Source organism: Aulostomus chinensis, chromosome 9 (genome assembly GCF_037954235.1).
Source record: "Aulostomus chinensis isolate RoL2024-O1b breed Wild chromosome 9, RoL_Achi_v1.0, whole genome shotgun sequence".
Taxonomy (NCBI): Eukaryota; Metazoa; Chordata; class Actinopteri; order Syngnathiformes; family Aulostomidae; genus Aulostomus; species Aulostomus chinensis.
In genome coordinates, this window is record NC_141328.1 from 10,464,982 (window position 1) to 10,490,224 (window position 25,243).

The 25,243-nt window shown below is 39.8% G+C and overlaps 2 protein-coding genes across 2 annotated transcripts; one reads left to right on the forward strand and one right to left on the reverse strand.

Annotated features, from left to right (window-relative positions):
- The first annotated feature begins 1,469 nt into the window (after nt 1-1,469).
- csf1b (colony stimulating factor 1b (macrophage)) lies at nt 1,470-15,341 on the forward strand. Its single transcript, XM_086212637.1, has 9 exons — nt 1,470-1,664; nt 3,279-3,398; nt 3,476-3,538; nt 3,634-3,804; nt 3,965-4,154; nt 4,246-4,382; nt 11,548-11,591; nt 11,689-11,726; nt 14,305-15,341. The coding sequence occupies exons 1-8, from the start codon at nt 1,635-1,637 to the stop codon at nt 11,723-11,725; spliced, it is 792 nt and encodes a 263-aa protein (XP_086068763.1). The 5' UTR covers nt 1,470-1,634; the 3' UTR covers nt 11,726; nt 14,305-15,341.
- Nucleotides 15,342-16,810: 1,469 nt separating this feature from the next.
- LOC147255768 (fibromodulin-like) lies at nt 16,811-19,911 on the reverse strand. The gene is made up of 2 exons (XM_086213861.1): nt 19,023-19,911; nt 16,811-16,962 (listed from the first exon to the last, which is right to left on the reverse strand). Exons 1-2 carry the CDS (start codon nt 19,909-19,911, stop codon nt 16,811-16,813), a joined length of 1,041 nt encoding a protein of 346 aa, XP_086069987.1.
- Nucleotides 19,912-25,243: the final 5,332 nt, after the last annotated feature.

Consider the following 25,243-nt stretch of genomic DNA (forward strand, 5'->3'; position numbering starts at 1 on the left):
TTGGACACGGAGATGTTTCCTCCATGGAATATATGCCAGATGATATCAAAGTGAAAAAGGACATTATCTGTAATATATCAGTAGCAGGGGCAGCACAGTGGTGCAGTGGTTTGCACTGTAGCCTCACAGCAAGAAGGTTCAGGGTTTGAGTCCCGGCTCAGGCATGAGATCTCTCTGTGTGGAGTTTGCATGTTCTCCCTGTGCCTGCGTGACCGTAGGTATGACTGTGAGTGTGAATGGTTGTCTGTCTATATGTGTTGGCCCTGCGATGAACTGGTGACCAGTCCAGGGTGTACCCTGCCTCTCGCCCAAAAGCCGCTGGGATAGGCTCCAGCCCCCCCGCAACCCTTAACAGGAATAAGCGGAAGGAAATTAATGGATGGATGGATATCAGTAGCAGTGAAATGTTGTGTCTTAAATGAAAATATGGTCAATGCAGGGAAAACTTTAAACTGAATTAAGTCAAAACATCTCCCAAATGTTGGCAGCATTGCAGCAACACAGAAAGTGAAGTCACATTTTAGCAGGTCTTTGATGCATTGACAACAAAATTTATAGAGACAGTCTTTTCTCACTGTACTGTATCAATATTCTGTTCTCTGATTTGGGGCTGGGTGATGCAGGAAACCACGCATGAATTTGAAGGGTTGAAGATGATGTGCAAAAAGGCTGAGGTAAATAAACCCCTTGTTTTGAATGTTTTGATGGCTTGATCATGCTTCAAATAAAAAAAAAAAGTGTGTCAAAAGCTTCAGAGAACAGAGTGTATATATACCGTATATAAATGAAATGTGTATATATATATGTGTGTTTGTGCGTGTGTGTTATGCGTATTTTTGTGTTTCTCTTGGGTTAAGTCGGCAAATCAAAGTACGCACCCACAGTCCTAGTCAATACAACTTTCTTTTATCGCAACATGACATTGATAATAAACAAAAAGTTGAGGATTCTACAAGCAGCATGGAACAATACCTGGCTCTGCCAGCTTCACAGACACCCACAGGGATCTGACTGTCTTGTCCACGTGTTGAGTTTATGTTATTTTCTTTCTAACTTTGTTTGCAACGTATCCACGCATGCAATAATACCATCACTTTCCTGGGGGAAAGCAAAGGTGTTTGGCCTTGTATCAAAACTGTTACTCTGGGAGTTCATATATGCATCAGGATTTTAATGAAAATTGCTTTCAAGGGAAACAGTTTTAAGAAAAAGAACAAAGTCACCTAAAGTTAAAAGTTTCCTGTTCTGCCCTCTTCAACATATGATTTACCTTTAGAATATAAAACTGGTTCAAACTGGACATGTGTCTGCCAAGTTAAAGAAAAATACATTATCCAGTCAATCTATTATATACTCACAAAAATGTCCTCATTGCACATCTGCAGACCCAGGACACTATAACTAAGAGGTGGGAGGTCTTTATAAGGGCTGTCTGTCAGCTGAGACAGTTAGTCTTGGTTTAAACTCAGTCAGTGCAGGAGGAGCACATCGGGCAATGCTTTTAAGAACAACGCCACATGACGAAGTGTAAAATTAGCTTCTGTGGAGTGAAACTGAGTATATGAAAAGAATCTCTTTGCTTCAATGTGTGTGACAGAGGAGTCTGGTGTTTTCCATTGTCAAACACGTACCAGATGCCAACCCTGATTCAGAGCAAAGCTAAGGTAGGTGAGAACTTGTCTTTAATCACCGCAGCAAAAATGCAGCATGGCTATGTTTGCATTGCATGAAAATGACAGAGCATGCTTGTAATAGTCTGTAAATGAAGTTTGATGCTTGATTGCTTTTGCTGACCTACATACAGATATCATGGGCAGCATGAAGAAAACAAATCATGTGATAGGTGACATTTGCATCATGTGCTCCTGCATTTGCCACATGCCAGTAACATCAGTAGTTAGATTAAATTACATTAATTTGATTTTGTTTCATCATCAGACATTAAGTGAGATCTCAGTAAAAGTCTCACGCTGACATAATGGTCCTTCATCTCACAAGCTAGGTTTTGCCCTGACTTTTCTTTGATGCTTCAAATGTCATGTTCACTCAATTATTAGTATTTTAATTAACTGTAAAAGTTACAAAGATATTGACAAGATTTTTATTTTCCTTCTTCAAAGCAAATGACTAGATGCACATAAAACTTAGATTAATGCTAAATCAAGACATGCAATCTTTGAAGTTTATGATAACAAAAAACTTTCAAAAAGTTCAATTGTAAAACTTCGCGATATATGAAGAACAGAAAACAAAATATGAAAAGAATACTTCTTGCCCCTTGTGACATTCAAAGAAATGTCTTTTATGTCTTAATACATCTCAGATGTCGGTGAGGCAACAAATAAATCACGATTTACTGTTTCAATTGAATGTTTGGCTGCCGTCCGTCTTGAGTGTTGCATTGATTTGTAGCGAAAGCTGTGTGAAACTTATAGGTCAAGTGTTTTTTGGGGACAGTTATCAATAAAAACTTCAAGTGCAAAGACATTGCCCACAGTTTGAGGAACATATGCTTATCACCATGTGAGTAGAAGATTAAGTCCATCTGGAGCTCATTTCACAGTTATAGTTGCCAAAAGCTGTTTGGTAGCAGGCATCATCAGCCATAGGAGGAGTGTAGGCATGTTGTTCTGTGAGGCTGTGCTTTTATGGTAGAGGGCACTATTTGATCACAACTGGAACTTATCTAGCACCAGGCCAGTTTGTTATGAGGTCAAGCACAGTAAAACATAAGTCAATGAAAGTCTCACAGCAAAACGGCGCCACACATATTATCCAAACTTGACCCTGAAACCTGATACTCCGTCAGGACACGAGTAGAGTAGCAGAGCCACATTAAACAGAGAACGAGCAAGAGTTGACAGAGTGCTTTTTTTTTCACAGTTGTTGAGCAATTATACCATATTGCTCACATTGTAAAGCTGATTCTGGGTGAAAGACAAACGTTTTTCAGACAGCCACTCCAAATACAAGGAATTCAAGACAAGTTTGATTTGGTTTAAAAAAAAAAGATTGCTGAGGATTTGAGGGGATCACTGACTTACAGAGAAGCCATGTAGAGAATTTCAGTTAAAATTGTTGAGATCAGAATCTGACACCAGATCTTCCACAGTGTCGTGGTTGAATTGACTTGGTGGTTAACTTTTTGTTCAACATAGTTGAAATTTGAAGTCAAAAATCTTGAAGGTTGTCGTGTTCTTTCTTTCTTCTGTGAATAAACATTTACATATTTATATGAGCAACTTCCTGACGGGTGAGGTTTACTTTGGTTATGTCAGTTGCAGGTAAAGTGTCTGTGTGTGCTTATGTCCCTGAGCTTCCTGCTGACTATGGCTGAGGTCCCTGGACCCTGCAGACACTCTATCACCAGGGAGCACCTGCTAACAGTCAGGCATCTGGTAGGTGTCAAAAGAATTCGTTTTAAACTTCAAGCTTCAAGGGCAGACCAGAAATCTCCCTTTTGTTGTTTCTGCAGATGGATAACCAGCTGAAAAGTGGGTGCTCAATTACCTACACATTTATAGAACAGAGAACATTAGTAAGTAACTTTTTTCGGAGCCCATTTCCTCCTTTGATTCAAACTTTCCGTATTTTACTTCAGTGTTTATTACCTTGTGATCTCATGTCCCACAGAGCAAATGTTGCTTCGTAAAAGCTGCTTTACCCTGGATCCTGGAACTGCTCACCACCCACTTCAAATATAACCGGGGCTCAGTCAACGACGGCTATGTTCAGTCCCTGCGAGCGCTTATCCTCAACATCTACTCCCAGAAATGTGTACCTCAGATTAATGAGGAGGTTGAGGTGCGTTTGAGAGCTGACTGTTTCACAGGACTAAAAGATGTCTTTAATATAAAACATGAATAAGAAGTATGTGGTATATGGAACTGCTTAGCACAAAGATATAAATCAGGAAATGTCTATGTGGAAATATTTAAGGTATGTTTTCATGAATCTACCACAGAATAAGCCAGAGAGTTTTGAGATGCTCTACAGAGGTTCTCCTACAGAAGCACTGCAGAGAGCTTCAGAGGTGCTGTCGGTTTACTGGGAGCTGGTGACAATGAGCGACACACCAGTAGACTGGAGATGCCAGCACGAATACACAGAAGTTTTCGACTCTACCACAGACTCACCCATGCCACGCTTTACAGGTGTGAATATCAAACTTTTGGAAAGTTCTTTGAGGAATTATTCACACACTTGGAGCTTCTGACATCAAAGATTTTGTGTCCTTTTCTACAGACAGTTATGGGAGGAGGTCAGTGCAGGCCCCTCAGAGAAGACCGGTACGAGACCTTTACAAGCTAGGCTTCATTGTGGCTTCCATCTGCGGAGGACTGCTGTTCATTCTTACTCTCTACTGCATAATTTCACAAAAGGTACAAGAGCTTCTATTTTGTTAATTTCAAAATCACATGTGCACAAACAAAAGTTTAACCATGTATTCCAGTCATTTTCCAATAAGTAGACCTTGGCAGCTCTGACTCTGCCTTGCTGGTAAATGCTGAGCATAAAAAGACAAGGCTGAAGTCATTGATGAAAGTAAAATGCACACATGGGTAAAAGCTAAAGACTACCTAATGAAGATTGCACTATTTTCTGTATTTGAGGCTATTATCACCATATCGTTTGATGTCATACATATGGCTTTGAAGTGCCTGAGGCTGAAGCCAATGCTTGTCCTCATTCATTAGGCATATGACCTTAACACGATATAAAATTTAAAGAACTCCTATGTTTTCTGCCACAGTAAAACATGAAACAGACAAAAACATGTAATAACAACTTAGGGAGCCAATAAAATAATTAAAAAAAAAAAACTAGATGGGTACCACCTGCAGTTCATTTGTGATAAAAACATTGGTTCTCCAGAGAGACATTATACAGGCATGCTAATAGGTTTGCAAACAACACATAATGGGTTAAAGATCTGAGAGTGAGTATTCTGATTTTCAAAAACTGAAAAAACAGAAACATCAGTTTCTAGAGTTCTGGAAGGAATCCAAGTTTCATGTGTACTCTATAAATAAATGTTTTTTTCCCCAAATTTTTTTTTATTGGAAATCATAAATGGCAGCATTGTGGTGCAGTGGTTAGCACTTTTGCCTCACAGCAGGAAGGTTCCGGGTTGGAGTCCCAGGATCTTTCTGCGCGGAGTCTGCATGTTCTCCCTGTGCCTACATGAGTTTCTCGCTACTCCGGCTTCCTTCCACAATCTAAAGACATGCAAAGGTGTGGCTGTGAGTGTGAATGGTTGTCTGTCTATATGTGTTGGCCCTGCGATGGACTGGCGACCCATCCAGGGTGAACCTCGACTCACGCCCAAAGGCTGCTGGGATAGGCTCCACCCCTTCCGCGACCCTTAACATGGATGGATGGATGGATTGATGGATGGAAATCATAAAATAAGCATAGGTCTTTGCTTCATATAATCAAGAGATTTATAATGATTTGGTGGAGTTAGGTTGTATAATAGCTGGTAATGTTTCTGAAAACTTTTTGGGTGATGAGAGGCAAGACTGCTCTGTGATTGTGCACAGCTTGTCAGGTTTTATTTGGAGGAATATGTGTTCTGTGTCTGTCTTCTGCATTGCACATAGATTTTTGAGACTGCTGGGCAAGAAAAGCTAAGAGCTTGGGGATCAATTCTGTTGTCAGTGTTTTGGCCAAGTAATGTAAAAAAAATATTGCTAATGCTGGATGAATACATATATGGTATCACATTAACAGGCAGATTGCATGTAAACTGCACACAGAAGGTCCCTGAAGCTGGATGACCATGCTATGTAGGTCAAAGTGCAATACTGAAGTATATTCAGATTTAAACAGACTATCCACTTTTGCAAATGTGTTCGGTTGAATGATCCTGATTTACCTTGCAAGGCAGCTGGATTCACAAGTTCATGTTGGCACAAGATTTTACCAGAAAACTTCTTATCAGGTTTCAAGTTTTGTGTTTGTGTCAGACCAGTCAGCATGCATTGGTGAGATGTGTCTGACCTATGTGTAATGAAAGCAGCAATTGACTGTTGTATCAAAACAGCAGTAGTGGCTCCTGAGGAGGTGCATGTAAATGCTGATATGGATCAGCTGCAGCGAAACTGTATTTCTGTAACTTTAAAAGGCAAGCTTTTCTCTGATGAAAAATGGTTTTGCTCTTCAATTAACTGGCTTCAGCAAGTGTTGATCTAATCTTTTCAACTTATTCTGCGATACGTGATGATGAACAGATTATTCTTGCAATCACCTGTCAAGTACCTTAATGTCTGCCCTTTTTCAAACAGTTTCTGCAGCTGACTTCTCAGCTAGTTACACATAGAAGGCAATGAATGGATTCTGAGATTTTGCATCACATTATGTGAACGAGAGAACCGAGTTATGCTAACGTCAGTGACATCTAACTTTTAATTACATGACCACTTTAAGGCCAACAAATTTCAGATTCTGATCAATTTAATTATCTTAAACAATATCCTCAATATCCGTAATGTTCTTTGAGTTAAAAAAAAACTGATTAAGTCCAATTAAATTTGAACAAGCAACAGTACGCTGCTACTTGCCAGTTACTAGCTTGTTTTGAGACAGCAGGGAATTTTTATCTATTTATACCCATGTCAGGGTATGCTACACTTGCACGTGGTGATAAAATACAAGCAGCACAATTGGAGGGATGCTGCGTGTCTGGCAATAATTGAGATTGAAAAATACAATAAAGTCCTTACTTTGAAGTGTAATTCCCTTATTTTTAGCCTGCTAGTCAGGCTCAGTTCTGTTGCTGTGTGGTTCATTACTAAGTACACAGTTTACAGTCTTTCTTGCTTTCTACCACGGTGTGAATAAATTTTGTCCTTCCAACTTCCAGTTCTGATGGCCAATACGATGAGTAATGAACATTTCCAGTCCTGAATTAACATCATGAGTGTGCACAGTGAAAATATGTTCGCAGGAGAGGGTGCATGGGTACAAAATACTGTGTAAGGAAGTGGACAACATCTTAGGAACTCACCCATTATATTCATGGCCGACGTAGCCTTTTCTGTGGATAGCTAAGTGTCAATCAGTTTGGCGCAGATTTTTCCCCTGAAAATTATGGACTAAAACTGCATCCATAAGTTTTTTCAGCTACTTTTTTTCTTTTTTCTAGTGATGCCTGAATTAACAAACCTTGCCATATCGTGTATGTTTTTTTTGCATTTATTATATTTTAAAAAGTCATGAATTAAAGATTCACATTTTTTTTTATTCTTTTAAAAACCATCCAATTTAAAGCTATAGTGCGTAACTTTTTTCTCCCTCTTCTGGAACTGGTGTTAGACAGTGTAAACTTGATTATTTTAGCTTGTGTAGAGTTTGTGTTGACTTTTTTGACAATGTGAGAGATTTAAAAATTACCTTTTTCTCAAAGTAGTGTCATGAAACCGCTAGCTTGCTGATCGATGAACAGCCCTAAAAAAAAAAACCTGGTTCATGTTAAAGAATAGCTAAAAACAGAACATCATCATTGGTAGAGTAAATGTAATGTCTGTGGAGGAATTGCATGTGATGAAAGAATTTGTTTACATCTGTATTCGATATAACCAGTAAAAAGCCTAGTGTAAGCCATCTCTGAGTCTCCAGCCTGTTTCTTGTGTCCAACAAATTCTTCAGTCACTTAAAATTCCTCTACACTCTTCAAGTGCAGTCATGTTATATCTGTATCTTCCCTTAATCCCTTCTTTAAACAAGGAAGAAAAGTTAGGTTAAACATTTGTTAATCCTTGTTGTAGCTTTTTGAATTAAATAATATCAAGTGTTACCACAGACAAAAAATGCTGAAACTCCATATAATGTAAAATGCATACAGATGTACCTGCCAGTGATAAGCATTGAGCATTGTGTGAATTTGCATGTACAAGTATTGCATTATCGTTAATAATTTAGCCACATCAACCCAGCATCTCAAAATTTCTTATGCACATGCCGCACAAAGGTATATGCTGTTCATACATACATACGTAAATACATACATAAATCCATGGTTATCATCCATCCATCCATCCATCCATCCATCTATTTTCTGCCACTTATCCTGCTAAGGGTCGTGGGGGGGGGGGGGGGGGGGGGGCTGGACCCTTCCCAGCAGCCTTCGGGCAAGAGGCGGGGTTCACCCTGGACAAGTCGCCAGTCCATCGCAGGGCCAACAAATATAGACAGGCAACCATTCACACTCACAGCCACACCTATGGTCAATTTAGAGTATTTCAGTTAGCCTAGTTTCCAATTGCATGTCTTTGGACTGTGGGAGGAAGCCAGAGAGTTGGTGGAGAGAACCCATACAGACACAGGGAGAACATGCAAACCCTACACACAAAGATTCCGTGCCTGAAGCTTCTTGCTGTGAGGCAACAGTGCCAACCACTGCACCACGTGTTGCTACATGGTCAATATGTTGGTTTTATTTTGGACATTACTAAAGCATTATTTACATTAATTATTAATTAATTATCATCTCTGTTATTAGTTGAAGCCAATCTGTCAACAATCTGTAAACCAGTAAAACTTTGAAGGATGTGGCCCTGTCTATTTGTGCACGATAAACTGAAACCCTACTTCAACTACAATAATACTGAAATGATACCTCTTGCTTGCAGTATGAATTCTATGTACAAGATTTGGCCTCTTACTTGTAAGGATTCTGGATTACTGGATTTTCTTTCACAAAAAAGATTCTCAATACCACCTTCCAAAAAGGCAGTACCTGGGGCAGTCTCAAAGAGCAAGGAGGAATGTGGCCATTTCATTCTTGCATTTTATTTATTGCCCTGGGATTCGACTATTTAAAACATGTTCAGAGGTGTAAAATAACATGAGCAATTTAAAACTTATTTCTCCCTTGTAGCCTGACCCACATTTGTGATCACATCCTGTCATAAGTCTTCCTCACAACCAAAATTTAGTACATGTACAATAGTACATATTAGACTTCACTGAATATTTTCCATTTCCCCTATAAAATAATGTGAGTAATAAATTAGAAACTCTTGATTATCCTTGCTTAGATAAGACAATTTCCACATGGCCACTTGGCTGTAAAAACCCCTGGAAATCTCCTCGTTGAACTCTAAGGTCTTTAAAGGACAGAAATATGTGATCTCCATCAGGATAATTGCCAACAACTGATCCCATAAAAATTCCCTTTTTCCTGTTCAGCTTTAGGGGTTAATACAAATCTTACAGTATGGCTTGTTTGGATGAAACTCCCCAAATCTTGTGAGGCTTGCCTATCGCTATTGGGAACGTAAAAGGAAGTGTCTCTCCTCTGTCTGCTTTGTGGTAATCATGTGTGTTAACACTCCCCCAACACCAGATGGAGCTGCATGAGCCCCCTGTGGAGCAGCCACCAACTTAAAGTAATATCTTTCCCCAAAAGGCAAGATGCATCAATTTTATCAATCCAATTCGGACTCAAACTATTCGGTGCGCTCAGCCACGAATAAGAGCATGACATGTCTGCAAAGTCTTGCAAAACTCAACTGCCTTTTCAAATCACTAATTTCAGTTTTATTTTATTTAATTTTTTATTCAAATTTAAATACTTTTTCGTGAATTACAAGAAAGTAAAATGATTTTTACACCTCAAAAAATATTTTCAGAAAATGAAAACTTTCACCGGCAGTTTACAAATTATGCAACTCCTTTCTCTTTGGATGCTTAATTACATTAATAAATCAGTTATGGTACATTTGGAAGCATGAGTTGCGTTGGGTGGGAAAGTCAAGGGACCTTGGATGGGTTTTCAGTTAAATTTCTGAAATAAGAGACTGTAGAGACTGTAGCAGAGATTTATTGTCAACCCAGCAGCAGAGGAAGCACAAAGCTAGCAGACGTCTCCATCTGTGGTAATGTTTGTTCTTAGCTTAATGTTAGCTTATTATAGGATGATCTTCAAACAATTGATCCATAATGGTGTTCACTTGTAATCTGTAAGTCTTCATAAGTGTTTGTTTGCAACAGAGTTTATTTTCTGTATTGATCAAAACTCAAAAGTGTAAATCCCATTGGCTCATATTCAAGCCAACATTCTACTTCTGCAACTTTGTTGGCGTGTATGTTGCCATGCAGTGCCACTGTCATGCTGTTTTTAAGGGTGCTGAAATGAGGTTTTTACAGTTATCAGCTAAATTATCTGAGTATTTACAGTATAAGATTTTTTTTCTGGTACACTTTAAAGAAGGCAGCATGGTGGTGTAGTGGTTAGCGCTGTCACCTCACAGCAAGAAGGTTCCAGGTTTGAGTCCCAGCTCAGGCACGGGATCTTTTTGTGTGAGGTTTGCATGTTCTCCCCGTGCCTGCATGGGTTCTCTCTGGGTACTCTGGCTTCCTTCCACAGTCCAAAGACATGCAAATGGGACTAGGCTGATTGGATACTCTAAATTGACTGTAGGTATGACTGTGAGTGTGAATGGTTGTCTGTCTATATATGTTGGCCCAGAGATGGACTGCACACTACCTCTTGCCCGAAAGCCGCTGAGATAGGCTCCAGCCCCCCCACGACCTTGAACAGGATATGTGGAAGAAAATGGATGGACACTTTCAAGTCAAAATCCTGCAAACCCAAATTAAATAGTCTTTTTAGTTAAACTGCAACACCCAGACCATAGTCTGTGCCATGAGATGCGCACTAATGTACAGTGAGACCTATGAACAAGTTTGCATCCATAACTAAGCCATTCGCAGCAGACTCTCTGACATGTCTTAGATCTGCCCATCTGCATACCTTTTGGGCAGTGTTGATATCAAAGCTTTACTAGCAGCAAGCCTATAACAGCACAAGGGTCTGAACATATGGCTGTTTTTAGTACCCAGAGCCAAATATCTCTCTCATAGTACTGCACAGTTTTCCTGCAAGCATAGTGTCACAGTCATGAAGTAAGTATTCCAGTGTTCAAGAAAAAATGTAAAAAATACATTAACACTTCAAGAGAATGGTTTATTTTGGCTAGGATCCTCTTGAAAATGACCTTGGTGACCCACCTTGGAAGCTATTGCTTTATTTACGTATTATAAAATTAATTATTCTTAATTACTTACAACATATTATCATGGACTTTAAAGTGATACTCTGGCCAAAAATCTTTTGACTGTATACAATTTGTCTGCTTTAAACCTAAAGCTGCCAATATAAACTTTGTACATTTTTCTGTAAAGGAGACTGTGAAGACTGTGGTTTAGCTTGGAGACAAAGAAATTATGATGGTTTCTGGTAATTACTATAATAAAATTTTCACAATGGAAAGATATTTAAATGCACATTTTCTATCCCTTGCAACTTATCTGCTGCATTCATGCTCATTATTTTCCAAATCTTTATGACTAAATACACCTTTGTAATAATTTTAATTTCAGTTTCCACACATGCAGAGTTCAGTTGCCTGGCCCTACATTTTTTCAGTCAAGGCTCTAGCTTATTGTTAGCAAACTACATTTGAACTGCTAGTAGTTGCTCACCACATGTGTTCTTTGGTTTTATAACTGGTTTTATGAATTCTTTTCATTCCTCGACAGAGGACTCACATCCCTCACAGATCAAGGACATATACAAACTCAAGGTAAGAAATTACTGAATGAAAGCTTTAAATGTTATTTGTAATTCCATATGTACTGATTTCATCCTCATATTCTTTATGTTTGGCATTTGACTTACAGCAGAGACCAGCAGGACATAGAGATGGAGCCACAATAATGTGAGTTATCCCTCTAATCTACAGTGTTGCTGCAAAGGAAAATGTAAATCATTTACAAAAAATACTAATATTAATTTACATCTTTCATGTAACTTCAAACAAGTTGAAATCAGTTTAATAAAATCCAAATTTTCCTGCACATATTTTTTTCAGTCCAGTTGATTGTTGAGATTGGGTTGGATTTTCAAAATTTTGCAGGTTGTTGTTCCAAGCATCTTCAGAACTTGCAACATTTCATCAGTGGAATTAGTTGTTTTTGTCTCAGACTGACTCAATGATTTTGGAAGTGGGACTCTGAGGGGGTCATTCCATCTGGTGCAAGGGGGGTCAGGATTCCTTCATGATGATAAATGCAATTTATGATTCTCTCATGGTGCAATTTATTCAGGATCAATCAGATGCCTCCTTCATTTATTGCATAATGAACAGGGATCTGGCACTCTTCAGCCTTGAGGAGACCACGGATTCTTTCCAAATACCCATCCATCCAAATGTGCCTCTTTTTTGCCTGCAGACACTCATATTTGTTGATCTTCGGTCTCTCTGAAAGCAACCTGCATTTTTTTTTTTACATATTTCTAAATTTTGACTTATAAGACCAAAGCACCTGCTGCTAATTTCCTGCACTCTGGTATTCGTGCATCTTTGCCTCTATATCAGAAGAATGTTTTCTTGGCTGCAAGTCACCTGTAAAAACTAATTCTGAGCAGACCTCTCTGGGTTGTAGATGAGTGTTTGCAGGGTCTCTGTTGATCTCTGCCAGCTCTGAGCTGATGGGACTACAGGACATCCTCTGATTTTTAAGGGAAGTCAGCTTGATGTGTCTTTTGTCTGCTGCACTCAGTTTTCTTGGCTGACCACAACATTTCTGCCATCCCAGTTCCTTTGTGCTTCTGCAGAGGAACAACACATCTGGAAATACCTCTCTGCCATGAAGTTAATGCCAGTGTGTCTGGTATCTATGGTCATCTTTGCTATAATGTTACATTTTACTTCAGTGACCTCACTTTTTTAGTATTTTATTTCCTCTACACATCTGTATGAAGACAGTTCTTGTAAAGCAGCAGTGGAGCCACTGTTCATCTATCAGAATCCTTTCTCAACCTCTCTTCCAGTAATAACAGTTAAAAGTGTTTGGACACCTCATATTTCATTTCATGATTTTGGTTCAGCCTTTATATTGTGCTGTTTTTCATCTGCATCTGTTTAATATATTTATTTTTTCATGCATTGGAGTCTTTTATTTAGAAAGTGAGCTGCTATCATATTCACACAACTTTTTTGTTATCTTACACAGGAATGTTTGGAGAAATTGAATATGGCACATTAATGCAGAAGGAAAAAAATCCTAAGACAGCTGTTTTTGCAAAACATCTTAAGTGCCTAGAACATTTGCCCAACATAGAACATGAACATGTTATGGAGATGAACAGCTGGAGCTGGCAAACAATGACTAATTTTTTTTCACTTTTTTCTTACCTATATACAAAAAGCGATGAGGAACGTAAGGGAATAAATGGAATTAATTAAATCTGTTTCATTTGATATGTGTGCCAGGCAATATATGATGAGCGCAAGGAAACACCCTAATACCATGTAGAAGTCATAAACCAATAAACAATTTGACTGGTAAAGTTAAAAAAACAAAACAAAACAAAGGAAAAGCCACCTCAAGTCAGCTAAAATAAACTGTTCATCTGTCATTTCTTTTCTGCCTTGAGTATATGCCCTGGGTATTTCACAATAAAACAAAGGTGATCTGAAAGAAATCAAAAAGTGAAATAAGGCTCTGTTGAGGCTCAATGGCATACCTTTGATCAGATGAATGATTGCGCAGAATGAAGCTGCTCAAGGTTATATTGCACTTTACAGATGTGTGTCAGAATAGACACATACCTTTCAATAATGTGCATCCATCTTAGCAAGTAGGCAACCAGTTTCTGGATGGAGCCCACATCATGCTGGGCCTGAAGGCTGCACAGTCTTGTACACTCTTAAGGCACAGAAGCCCATACTATTTGAATTAATAGTTAATCATACAACCATAATGGGCTTTTTGTAGTTATAAATATATCCCAGCACAAGTCATAAACCAGCTTTTGTGCATTTTGGATTGTGAGTGAGTCAAGAGGACCATACAATTTGATCATAGGTAAGAAGTAATGTGAGGTTTAAAAAAAAAAAAAAAGAGGCTCAATGAATGCCACAAAGGATCTGCCACAAATAATTTGGAATCCCAACTTGATCAAATCCTCTGAAGGTTTCATGCATGACGATGATACTATCTTATATCATAACATAAATATATCCCAGCACAAGTCATAAACCAGCTTTTGTGCATTTTGGATTATGAGTGAGTCAAGAGGACCATACAATTTGATCATAGGTAAGAAGTAATGTGAGGTTAAAAAAAAAAAAAAGAGGCTCATTGAATGCCACAAAGGATCTGCCACAAATAATTTGGAATCCCAACTTGATCAAATCTGCCCCTGAAGGTTTCATGCATGATGATGATACTATCTTATATCTTAATGATGACTGTGGTACAAATTTGTCTTCATATTCTTTGTATTTGCAGAATGGATCTCCTTCCAAAGAAGAAAAAGAGCAAAGCCCTGTGGCAACAGATGGAGCACTTGTGAAGCTGTACATTTTATCCATCATGAAAAAGTTTTCATATCATTCATGTGTAATGTATCATGCTGAATTATTTAATCAGAAGCTTCGCTTTGACTGAGAGCAAAGACGGAACTTTTTTGTAATAATATGCTATGTAAATTATGTTTATGCATTATCTATTGCAGATATCTATTCAAGTTAACTAAAAAAAATATTTTTACACTACATATGTATGTTGAATAATGTGTCTCAATTTGCTATCATTTAATCAGCTGTATTGTTGTTTGCCACATTTCCAGAAGTTATTTATTAGTTTGGCTCTATTCAATCGTCATATTGATAATAAAAGTTAACCATCTGTATCAAATCCAAACTATAATCATGTTTAGCTGTCCAGCTACCATTGCATCTCACATCACTTCTGAAGAGCAGGTTGTAACCTCATTAAAGGATTTAGGCCATTTTATAGCTTACTTCCTTTTTATATCGCACTTTATGAGGAGTCAAAAATCCATTCATTCTTGCAAAATTTGTCTTTGCCACTGCTCTGGAAAGCACTTTAGCTCCTTTCACTATTAGCCCATGTTGCTAATCAATACAAAGTCTTCATGGGGCCAAGCTGACCAAGGTTTGTATATCAAGTATAATTGCAAAACAGTATGAATCATTTCAACATGAACTCTGGAGAATATTCTGTTATTGGTCAAACACATTGAGCTGTTATTGCTGGCAGAGAGGTAGAGAAAAGATCCAGATGTAGATGCTCAACAATCTGCTGCAGCTTTAAAAGAACTGTCTTCACCTCACATGGTGTGTCAGGATTTGGTGGGAAAAAATGCGCTACTACAGTTAACTCATATGCAAGCCTCACATTTACTCACTGCTGCCTGGAAGTGGGTAATAACAGGATGATGCTGAATGTTGTCACACCTCTCATGTTTACACAGAAATAGTCCATCCTATTGTTTTATAATAATAAATTGCATAATGACTGAGTTGGAGAAGTATTGGACAAATCCCATGTGTGATTATGTGCATGTGTGCTGGACTCTATTTTGTTTTTGAAGAATCTGTGCAGGAAGCGGCAGTGGGAGTGGGGTTGGGTGGAAAACAGGACCTAACCCTGCAGTCTCTAAAGAACCATGTGCAGTCGGCTATATAATATGATCTACAACACAATTAATTTCACAGGCTACTGCTTATCAGTGAGAAAACCACTGTTACGTTGGCAACAATCCAGTCTCAATCCCAAGACACAGCTCCATTACAAAACAAGGAAAGTATTTATATAATTAAATTTAGTATTTCTCTGTAGAGGATTAAAGGCAGCTGTGGAAGTTGAAAAGGCAAGTTGTCAACAGTAAATATGTGAGAACTGCCCAAGACCAGTTAGAGTTGTCAAGAGGGCGGATGGCCCTTTTTTTTCTCTCTGCTTCTTTAACTTTCAAAGAGGAAATAGAACATGGTCTTATTACTAATAATTTTTATAACAGTACGGGCAGCAAACTCAGGTAACTGATTTTTTTCCCCTCAGTTTTAATAATAGCAAATACAAAATGATGGATCCCTCAATGAAATACTTAACTCTACTAAAAAATGTCATAGCTCGAGGGCTTAGAAGTCAAGTAAATTTGTCAGTACATGTGCATCAATTACTTACTTCATTTGCTTGCGCTCATTTTTGACATAAGCTTTGTCTCCGAATAACACCCTTTAAAGACTGAAACGTGGACTTTAATAAGCATCAACTAGTCCAGATTGCATTTAACAGTTTTCAAATCAATACATGATTAGCTTTGGAAGAGAAATACAGTACATATCTTTATTTTTTTTTATAGACACAAAAACTTTAAAACAGGTAAATTGAAGAAATATGAGGTTAAAGTCAAAGTTTATATCGCAGCTAATATGATGCAGATGTATGAGATAAAATAACAAAATATATTTTTTAGCAAATCATTGATTACATGTTGTTTTGCTTACAACGAGAACTTGCCATAATAGTATGTCATCGAGAGTGTCAAGAAATGCATTGATACCCTACGCACTTGCTAATTATTTTACCTCGTGCCACATGACGGAGGCAAAGATCCAAACCAACCTTAAACAAACATGGCAGTTGTTCACAGGTTACAGTTTGCCACAATTGGCATGTGTTGTCGTCAAAAAACTTATTCATACTCACACTATAAATTTGACACAATAATGTGGCTCATTAATCTGTTGCAAGAATGTCAGTCATCATAGTACGTTTCTCATTGCGCTTTGTAATCCTGTCATCTGGATACAAGATTATACAACTGTAGTATTTCCTGTTGCTGGATACACTAATGGTTTAATCATTTGGATTAACAAAAGTAGCTCTCAGTTCAAGGAAATATTAGCTCAAAATGCTCTGACTAAGAGGACCATGAGCCATGTAAGTGGTGGAGTGGTGACACATCAGTGAAACAGGTTAGCAAATGTTACACATCCATAAAGACCACGTGCCGCAAACAGTAGGCAGCTTCAGCAGGAATGTCTTTGGCTCTAATTTCATTGGCATCCAAACGCAGCATTCTCAGCTTCGAAAAGTTCATCATGTCTACTTTATTGCAGAAGCTTCTCAGGGAGAACTCTGAAAGACACATGAAGAAAGAAAGTGTGACAGGTATGAAAAGGGAAAAGTTATTTAATGAAACACTACAAGTCAAGTATAAAAAAGAGCACAGCAATTTCTTGATCCTGGGATTTATGTCAGAGTTGATTCCCATGTTGTAAATCACATCTTGTTTGATGAAACCTAAGTTAAGGTTATATTGTGTATAAACTGATACTTATTCTAGTCTCAAGGGCAACAGCAAATAATTTAAAACACAGACACAACACAAGAAAAAACATGTTTTTGCTGTCATCTAGTGGTTGAAAAGTTCACTTGTCTGCATTCTGTCTCCGCCCCACAGGTGAAGTGTAGCGTGACAGTGCATCACAGTTGGGCGTGGCAAAAAACACATGCATCTGATTTAAGGAGAGGGAGAAAAAAATACAAAACTGAAGGAAGTTGAAGTATGCTTAAGCTGGAAAATGTTGAACATCCAAAAGTTAAATGGTCCAGAAAAAACTAGGCCCTGGAGGATGGGCTCACTTGAAGGGGAACTCTGCAGATTCAACCAGCTTTGTTCTATTACACTGTGGTATTATAGGCAACTGAACAACATTTAACTTCCTTCCATGTTGCTCATTTGTTGGTTTGCCGAATCATTCAAAATACAGACTGCAATTCTGCATTCATGTATGCCTTTCTCAGTGGACAATTGGATTGGGAGAGGGGCAGCTGCTGTTCAAAATCAAAACAACCTGTCTGCAGTTTTGTCAACCAAAGCCAGCTGGAACAAACGGATGTCTGAGAATAGACTAATGCAATAGTCACAGTGTTTTGTTACTAAAACGCCAACATAAGAGCAGCATGGGAGTGGCCTTGGAGGGCAACAACTCCAGTGCATCATAGATGTTGCAGGTTTTCTATCATTTAGAGTGAAACAGATTACCACAATCCACCAAAATACATCTGTAAGTGCAACAAAGCAGACTATCTGTAGGAGATTAACAAATCTGAGATGGATTTTTGTCGTTGCTCCTGTTTGTCCTGCCTATTTGTTCTGGAAATAAATTCATCCAGTAGGTCAAAAAGGAAGGTGAAAGGTGCAAGACCACAAAAACTTTACATTATTCGGCCATTATTCATGTGTTGTTAACTACTTGCATAAATGAACAAAAATAAAAGAGACTTGCACTTTAACTGTGACACTTTATATATTCCACTGATTTCTGATATTCAAATTGCACAGTAAGGTGTGTAACACACAAAACACTATATACACATTAAATTCACCTTAAAGTTGCTCTAGAGTAAATTGGATTCATTTTTGGGATGTGGTTTCTGCCCTTACTTGTCAGCAGAAAGATGTTATTTGTGATTCAAATGTAGACATGTATTGACATGGGGACTTTTTTCAGTGAATTAATGGTTTTGCAATTTTTTCCTGTATTTTTGCAAATGATCCAAGATTGCATATCCATCACCATAGACTTGGAATCTGGATAACAATATTAAGGTATAGATGACAAAGCTGTGGTCAAATCCAAATGTAGAGCTTATAAAACAACCAACAACCAAGAAATATGTAAACTGGGAGTACATGTTTGCATGACTTTTATTTTTCTCAGCTGACACCAATGGGATTAGGGAATTCTTTCATAAATTAATGAGCAGTGTAAGGAATATGTGTCCCTATCATCAATTATAAATCAACCTACCAACCCATGTATCCTGTCCTTAAGTAACAAATTACCTTTTACAAAACAAATAACTGTTAGGAATCCACTATAGAAATCATGGCTGCAGTAAATGTACAGTATGTCCTCCAAGTTGCACAAGTATATATGTAACAAGTAACTGAACATCTGCTACACTTTTGGTTTCAAAAGCAAAAGAAGTAATTGTTGAAAATATCTAATGTTTTTTGTCCTTCAAAACAAGGATAAACTGTCTTTGTTATCACTTTACAATTCTTTTCAGTACTTACATATGTACCTTATCATAGAGCAATGGGACTAAAACCATTTTTAAAATGGGGTCAGTGTTGTACTTTTATGTCGGGTATTAAGTGACTAAAAGTAACAAAGATGTGTCCATACCTTTGATCTTATTGCCTTGTAAATAAAGGTTCTCCAGGTTCCCACTGACAATGGGGATCTTCTCCAGCTTATTGAAGGAAAGATCAAGCTCAATTAACGTGCTTGTATTAAAGACATTGGAGGGAAGTCCTTTATCATTCAGTTTGTTGTGAGCTAATCGGATAAACTTCAGGTTGGGATACATGGAAAGAAACCCTACCGGCAAACTCATTATGTCATTAAACTCCAAATACAACTGCTCCACACTTTCAGGCAGGTACTCAGGGACTTTTCTCAGTTTGTTCTTCCTCAAATCCAGCAAGGTCAAAGACTTCAATCCTTTGAATACACTTCCAACATCTTCAAGAGCATTTGCTTGGAGCTGAAGATTAATCAATCTGGTCATCCCTTCAAATGAGTTGGGGAGGATTTTGGAAACCTTGTTGTGTCCAAGTCGCAGGTCTGTAAGAGACTTTGGCAGGTGAGAAGGAACACGGGTAAGTTCATTGTGATCCAAGAGCAGCCGGTCCAGGTTCCTGAGCTTGCTAAAGACATTCTTGCCAATCTTGTCTGAGTTGAGCTGGTTGTGAAATAATACAACCCAGACCAAGTTGGTAGCATTGTCAAACACACCATCCTGGATGCCTGTGATCTGGTTACGCTGCAGATAAACATATTTAATATGTGAGGGAACATATGGAACATGCTGAAGGTTTCGGCTGTGACAGTACATAGCTGTGGGGTAGGCTGATGGGCAGTCGCACTCCAGGGGGCAATTCACATCCTCAGCTCGCCAGCTGATGTGATGTCGACGTCCTCGTAGATGGGACAACCACTGGATCTGACTGAGCTGCTGGCTGATGCTCAAAACCACTGCTCCCATGATTAGGAGGAGCACAGCCGTCCTCATGATTGCTGACTGAAAACCTAAATAAATATTTTGACACAAAGACAAAATAAGAATATGCCCTTATAACCAAATCCCCAATTATTTGCAATTAATGATAAGTCTAAAGCTCCAATGTTTAAATGTACAACATACCTGCTAGTTGGTTGAGGATGCCTCTGTCCTCACTCACGTTGCCTGTGTCTTCCTCAAACTGAGTGGAATATGTTGTTTGTATAGAGTAAATACTCCCTCCACAGCTGCAACCTCATCTCCCCCTACTCTCATTAAAGAACATACATTTTTTCCAGTTGCTTGTAGAAGCCACACTACATGTCACCTCTAGCCATGTCAGTATCAATTCCATCTGTTAGCTGCTACAAACATCTGTTTTTTAACTACCTTGTTTTCCCTTACTGTGTCATGCCTTATCATTAACATGGCCTCTCGAAGCCTGCCTTGCTTTTAATTGTGCTGTGGGGGTTATAGAAAAGGTAGGGGGTTGTGGTATAGAACATTTAATGAACCAGACCAGACACTATAATTAGAGGAGTGTTTGTTCAGATCAACCCGTGAGGCAAGTTATAGTTGAAAATCTAAGCACCAAGTTGCACTGCCCTTTTGACCGTTATATTCTGAATGTTTCAACATGTACAACCCAAACCCTGCTATTTGTTCACAATCATCCTCACATTTTTTTCTTTGCTTCTTCTGCCCACTCCAGGTACTCTCTACTTTGTCACTTACAGTCTTCAAGAGGTGGAGAAAGTTAACGTGTGTTTTTGCTGATGCCTTCAGACACAGAAGCACCATAATCATCTTACAAATTGTCCTAAGGGCCTCACGAATCATGTCTTCTACTGAACCAGAAAAATTAGAGGCAGACCTGTTTTATTTTTCCCTCCATGACCCCTTAGAGAAAGTGAAAGACAGCAAGCTGATTTGAAAATGGAAGTCATTCAGAAAGTAATCAGTAAGCAATTACATCCTATTTGAGAGTATAGGCAACCTGAGGATACATAGACAGGGTTCTTTTGAACAGAGGATTTGGCAAACACAGTAGAACATTCTTTAGACAAGACCATTAGTCTTCAATGACCAAATGTATAAGAGTAGCTGTATACTGTGCATTAAGATACTAAATTTTCTTTGATTTCTATATTATCCTATGTTTAAGAATTCAGTCCCATCACAGTTAGAGAATAAATATACTGTCAGTATTAAATATTAGGGTATATTACACTGAACATTCCTTTTTCTGTTGATTTGGGCTATTTGTTGAAGGTCCAATTACAGTCTTTTTGACCCTTTGTTTGGTGACGGCATTGTCACTATCTTCTATTGCTCTTTTGTTGGTTTTCTTTGATCAGTTTAGTTTCTGTTTTTCTTGGCTGATTGTTACGTGTAATGAGAGGAAGTGGGGAAGTGGACCCAAGCGCAGACAGTAGGACGGTGCACAAAAGGTTTTATTAAGGACGGGACACTGGAGACTTGAGACTGCCGGCTTGACTTGAGAATGACGACAGGAGACCGGGGACTGACAACTTGAGACAAGCAACTGGAGAACTAGTGACTGGACAACTCACGAAACTCGATTAGTGACATTGAACTTGCCATGACCACATGCACAACATGTAACACGCGACAATGGACCAACCCCTAACAGGGGAAAACATAGGGGTTAAATACATGAGGGAAAACAAGACACAGGTGGTGCAATCACCCAGGTGAGACACATAAGGTAAACACAGGAGGAAGTTCAGGAAGACAGGACATGACTACAAAATAAAACAGGAAGCACGAGACAGGGATTGTGACAGTACCCCAGATCACGGAAAGTCAGGGGGGAGGCCCGAGGTGCCGTGAAGAGCCACGGGAGCAAGAGAGGCATCCGCCTGGACCCTCTGAGCGGAGACGAGAGAGGCGTCCGCCTGGACCCTCTGAACGGAGACGAGAGAGGCGTCCGCCTGGACCCTCTGAGCGGGAGTAGTGCCCGCCAGGACCCTCAGCGCCAGGACAGGTGTGACATCTGCCAGGACCCTCGGCGGTGGGGAAGGTGTAGTAACCACCGGGATCGGGATGGTCCCCGCCAGAACCCTCAGCGCCGGGAAAGGAGTGGTGCCCGCCAGGACCCTCGGTGCCAGGACAGGAGTGGCGCCCACCAGGACCCTCGGCGCCGGGGAAGGTGTAGCAGCTGCTGGGATTGGAATGGTGCCCGCCGGGACCCTCGGCGAAGCAGGAGTGGCGCCCGCCAGAACCACCGACGCTGAGACAGGAGTGGCGTCCGCCGGAACCCCCGACGCTGAGACAGGAGTAGCGTCTGCCGGGACCCTGAAGCCGGGACAAAAGTGGTGTCGGTGGGTGGCCGTTGTGTAGCTGGGGTGAGGGCTGGATCTGACCGCCTTGGAGCACGAGGGCGGCCAGCCTTTTTATTGCCCTTAGGCTGGGAGCTCTTTGGTCTCCCAGATGGCGGCCGAGCTGACCCGAGGGCTCGCTGCACCGAGCGAGGACCCCCCAGGACCAGCCGGGTGCCCGAAAAGTCCTCCTCCTTTTTCAACTCCCTCTCTTCCATCATTCTGGCCATATAGGCGAAGTATTAGAGGAGGTTCATCTGTCGTGGGAGGGGAGCAGTCTGCTGGGTCTGCATTGGCTGGTCCATTCTGTTACGTGTAATGAGGGTAAGTGGGGAAGTAGACCCAAGCGCAGACAGTAGGACAGTGCACACAAGGTTTTATTTAGGATGGGACACTGGAGACGGGGAGACGGGGAGACTTGAGACGGGGAGACTGACGGGTTGATGACTCGCCTGGAGGTTTGACGACTGGAGACTGACGAGTGGAGGCTTGACGGCTGTAGGCTTGACGACTTGACTTGAGACTGGCGGCTTGACTTGAGACTGACGGCAGGAGACAGGAGACCGGGGACTGACAACTTGAGACAGGCAACTGGAGAACTCGTGAAACTCGATTAGTGACATTGAACTTGCCATGACCACATGCACAACACACGACAACATGTAACACACGACAATGGACCAACCCCTTCCAGGGGAAACACAGGGGTTAAATACATGAGGGAATACAAGACACAGGTGGTACATTCACCTAGGTGAAACACAGAAGGTAATCACAGGAGGAAGGTCAGGAAGACAGGACATGACTACAAAATGAAACAGGAAGCACGAGACAGGGATTATGACACTGATCTTGCCTAGGTATGAGTTATTACCACAAAATATAATATTAAAAAAAATTTCTGCAGAAAAAAAAAAACTCCCACTTCCCTATAACTGGTAAACATTCACCTTGAAACCTATGTACCTAGTTACATGTGGCCATATGCTCCTTCATTCTGTATGCTATGATTTGTTTCATTTGTTGTCACAGGAAGCTCGTGATATCAAGTGTGATGAGTATGGATTTGTCTGTTTTTAAAAAAATAATTCATCTGCTCTTAGCCTTGGCTCCCTGTCAAATTCAGAATAGAATTCAAAATTCTCCATCTAACATACATAGTCCTCAACAATCAGGCATCTTCCTATCTGACAGAGCTCATAGTCCCCTATTTTCCGGCTAGAACCCTTTGCTCCCAGCATGCAGGGTTACTTGTGGTCCCTAGAGTCTCTAAATTATAACTGGAATCAGATCCTTCCGCTATCAGGCTCCCCTCCTGTGGACATGCCTCCCAGTTTCAGTCTGTGATGCAGACACCCTCTCTAAGTTTAAGAGTAGACTTAAGAGCTTCCTTTCTGATAAAGCTTATAGTTAGGGCTGGCCTAGGCTAGGCCTTAGATATGCTGCTGTAGGCTCAGACTACTGTCCCCTGATGCATTGGATTTCTCTCTCTTCTACTCTGTCCTCCTGTACTCGTACATGTTACTAACTCAACCTATTCTGTGGAGCCTTTGTGCTTCACTACTTCCCAGATTCCTGGCTGATGCTGCTGGAGGAGGAGGCTACAGACCTGAAGAGGCTCAAGCTGCCACCCTTAGTATCAGTATGTGTCTTAGTACTTGTAGTATTTATATCCATATTCTCAATACTGTACTAGCATTAACATCAGCATTGTGTTTGTATTGTATTTGTTCAAAATGAAAAAAATGCAGCGCACATCTTACATGTGTGGTGCTGAGCCAAACCTTAAAAACGGGAACACTGGAAAAAAGATGAAGGCCCGCAACTCACTTTCAATGCTCCAAAATTTTTTATTTGGGACGACAGCAGCAAAAAAAAGACGACGATTCGACCCAGACGGTCTTTTTCAAGTAAAATACACAAAAGGAAGTGACATCCTTATATAATCAGGTAAGTTACAGGTAATCAGCCCCACCTGGTGACCAGGAGTAGTACCAGGGCATCCCTGTATGAGGATGTCACTTCCTTTTGTGTATTGTATTTGTTAGCACATAATTGCTCATATTGTGCTGAAATTGATTGCTTGAGTAATCTTCAGATTTTACAAATGGTAGCAAGTTGTTGTTGTTTGTCCCTCTGTCTTTCTCTTCGCTCATCTTTCTCCTTCTAGCCATTTCACATCTGTCTGAAATTCTCTCCCCCTTTCTCTCTCTCTTTATCTCTGTCCCTCTCTTTCCTCCTCTATGTCTTTTTCCATTATCTGTCTTTGCCCTGTCTCCCCCACAGCCAGTCAAAGCACATGGCCATTCCCATTGAGCCTGGATCTTCTCAATGTTCCTGCCCGTTAAAAAGGAAATTTTTCATCATCACTGTTGCAAGATGTGCTTATGGAGAATTGTTGGGTGTAAATTAATTGAAGGAGTGTGGTGCTAGACCTTCTCTACTTGTTAAGTGTCATAGGATAACTCTTGTTGTGACGGCACTATACAAATAAGATTGACTTGACATGACTTGAAGCAAAAAGTTGCTGCAGTAAGAGTGCACAGGAGTGTGAAAAAGTGATGAAATCTTGCTATCAGGTTTAAAAGCAGGGGAAGAAATTATGAATTTGAACATTTGCTTGAGGTTCATGCCATCAACAACTATCAGGCCAAATTTCACATAACCTGGGATACGTGCCAAGGAAGAGTCTTTTAAATACTAGTCTTTTTATACTAGTTACGAGGTACAAGTTACATTTTGCTAAAATTTTGCGAGAAGACTTTTGTTGCAATGTTTAGATGCTGGAATGGGTTACATGGCATCCAAACACACCACAAACAATAAGCCACCGCTCTTTTACATAAACAGTAGATCAGTCACTTCTCTAATACAGCTTATGGTTTGTTTGTTTTTTGTTTTTGAGTTTTGTTTTGTGCTCCTGCTGATCTTTCAAGTCTCTCACAAAAGTATAGTGAGCATTTTTTCTTTGCCAAAATAAGCCATCTCTTGCATAAGTATTC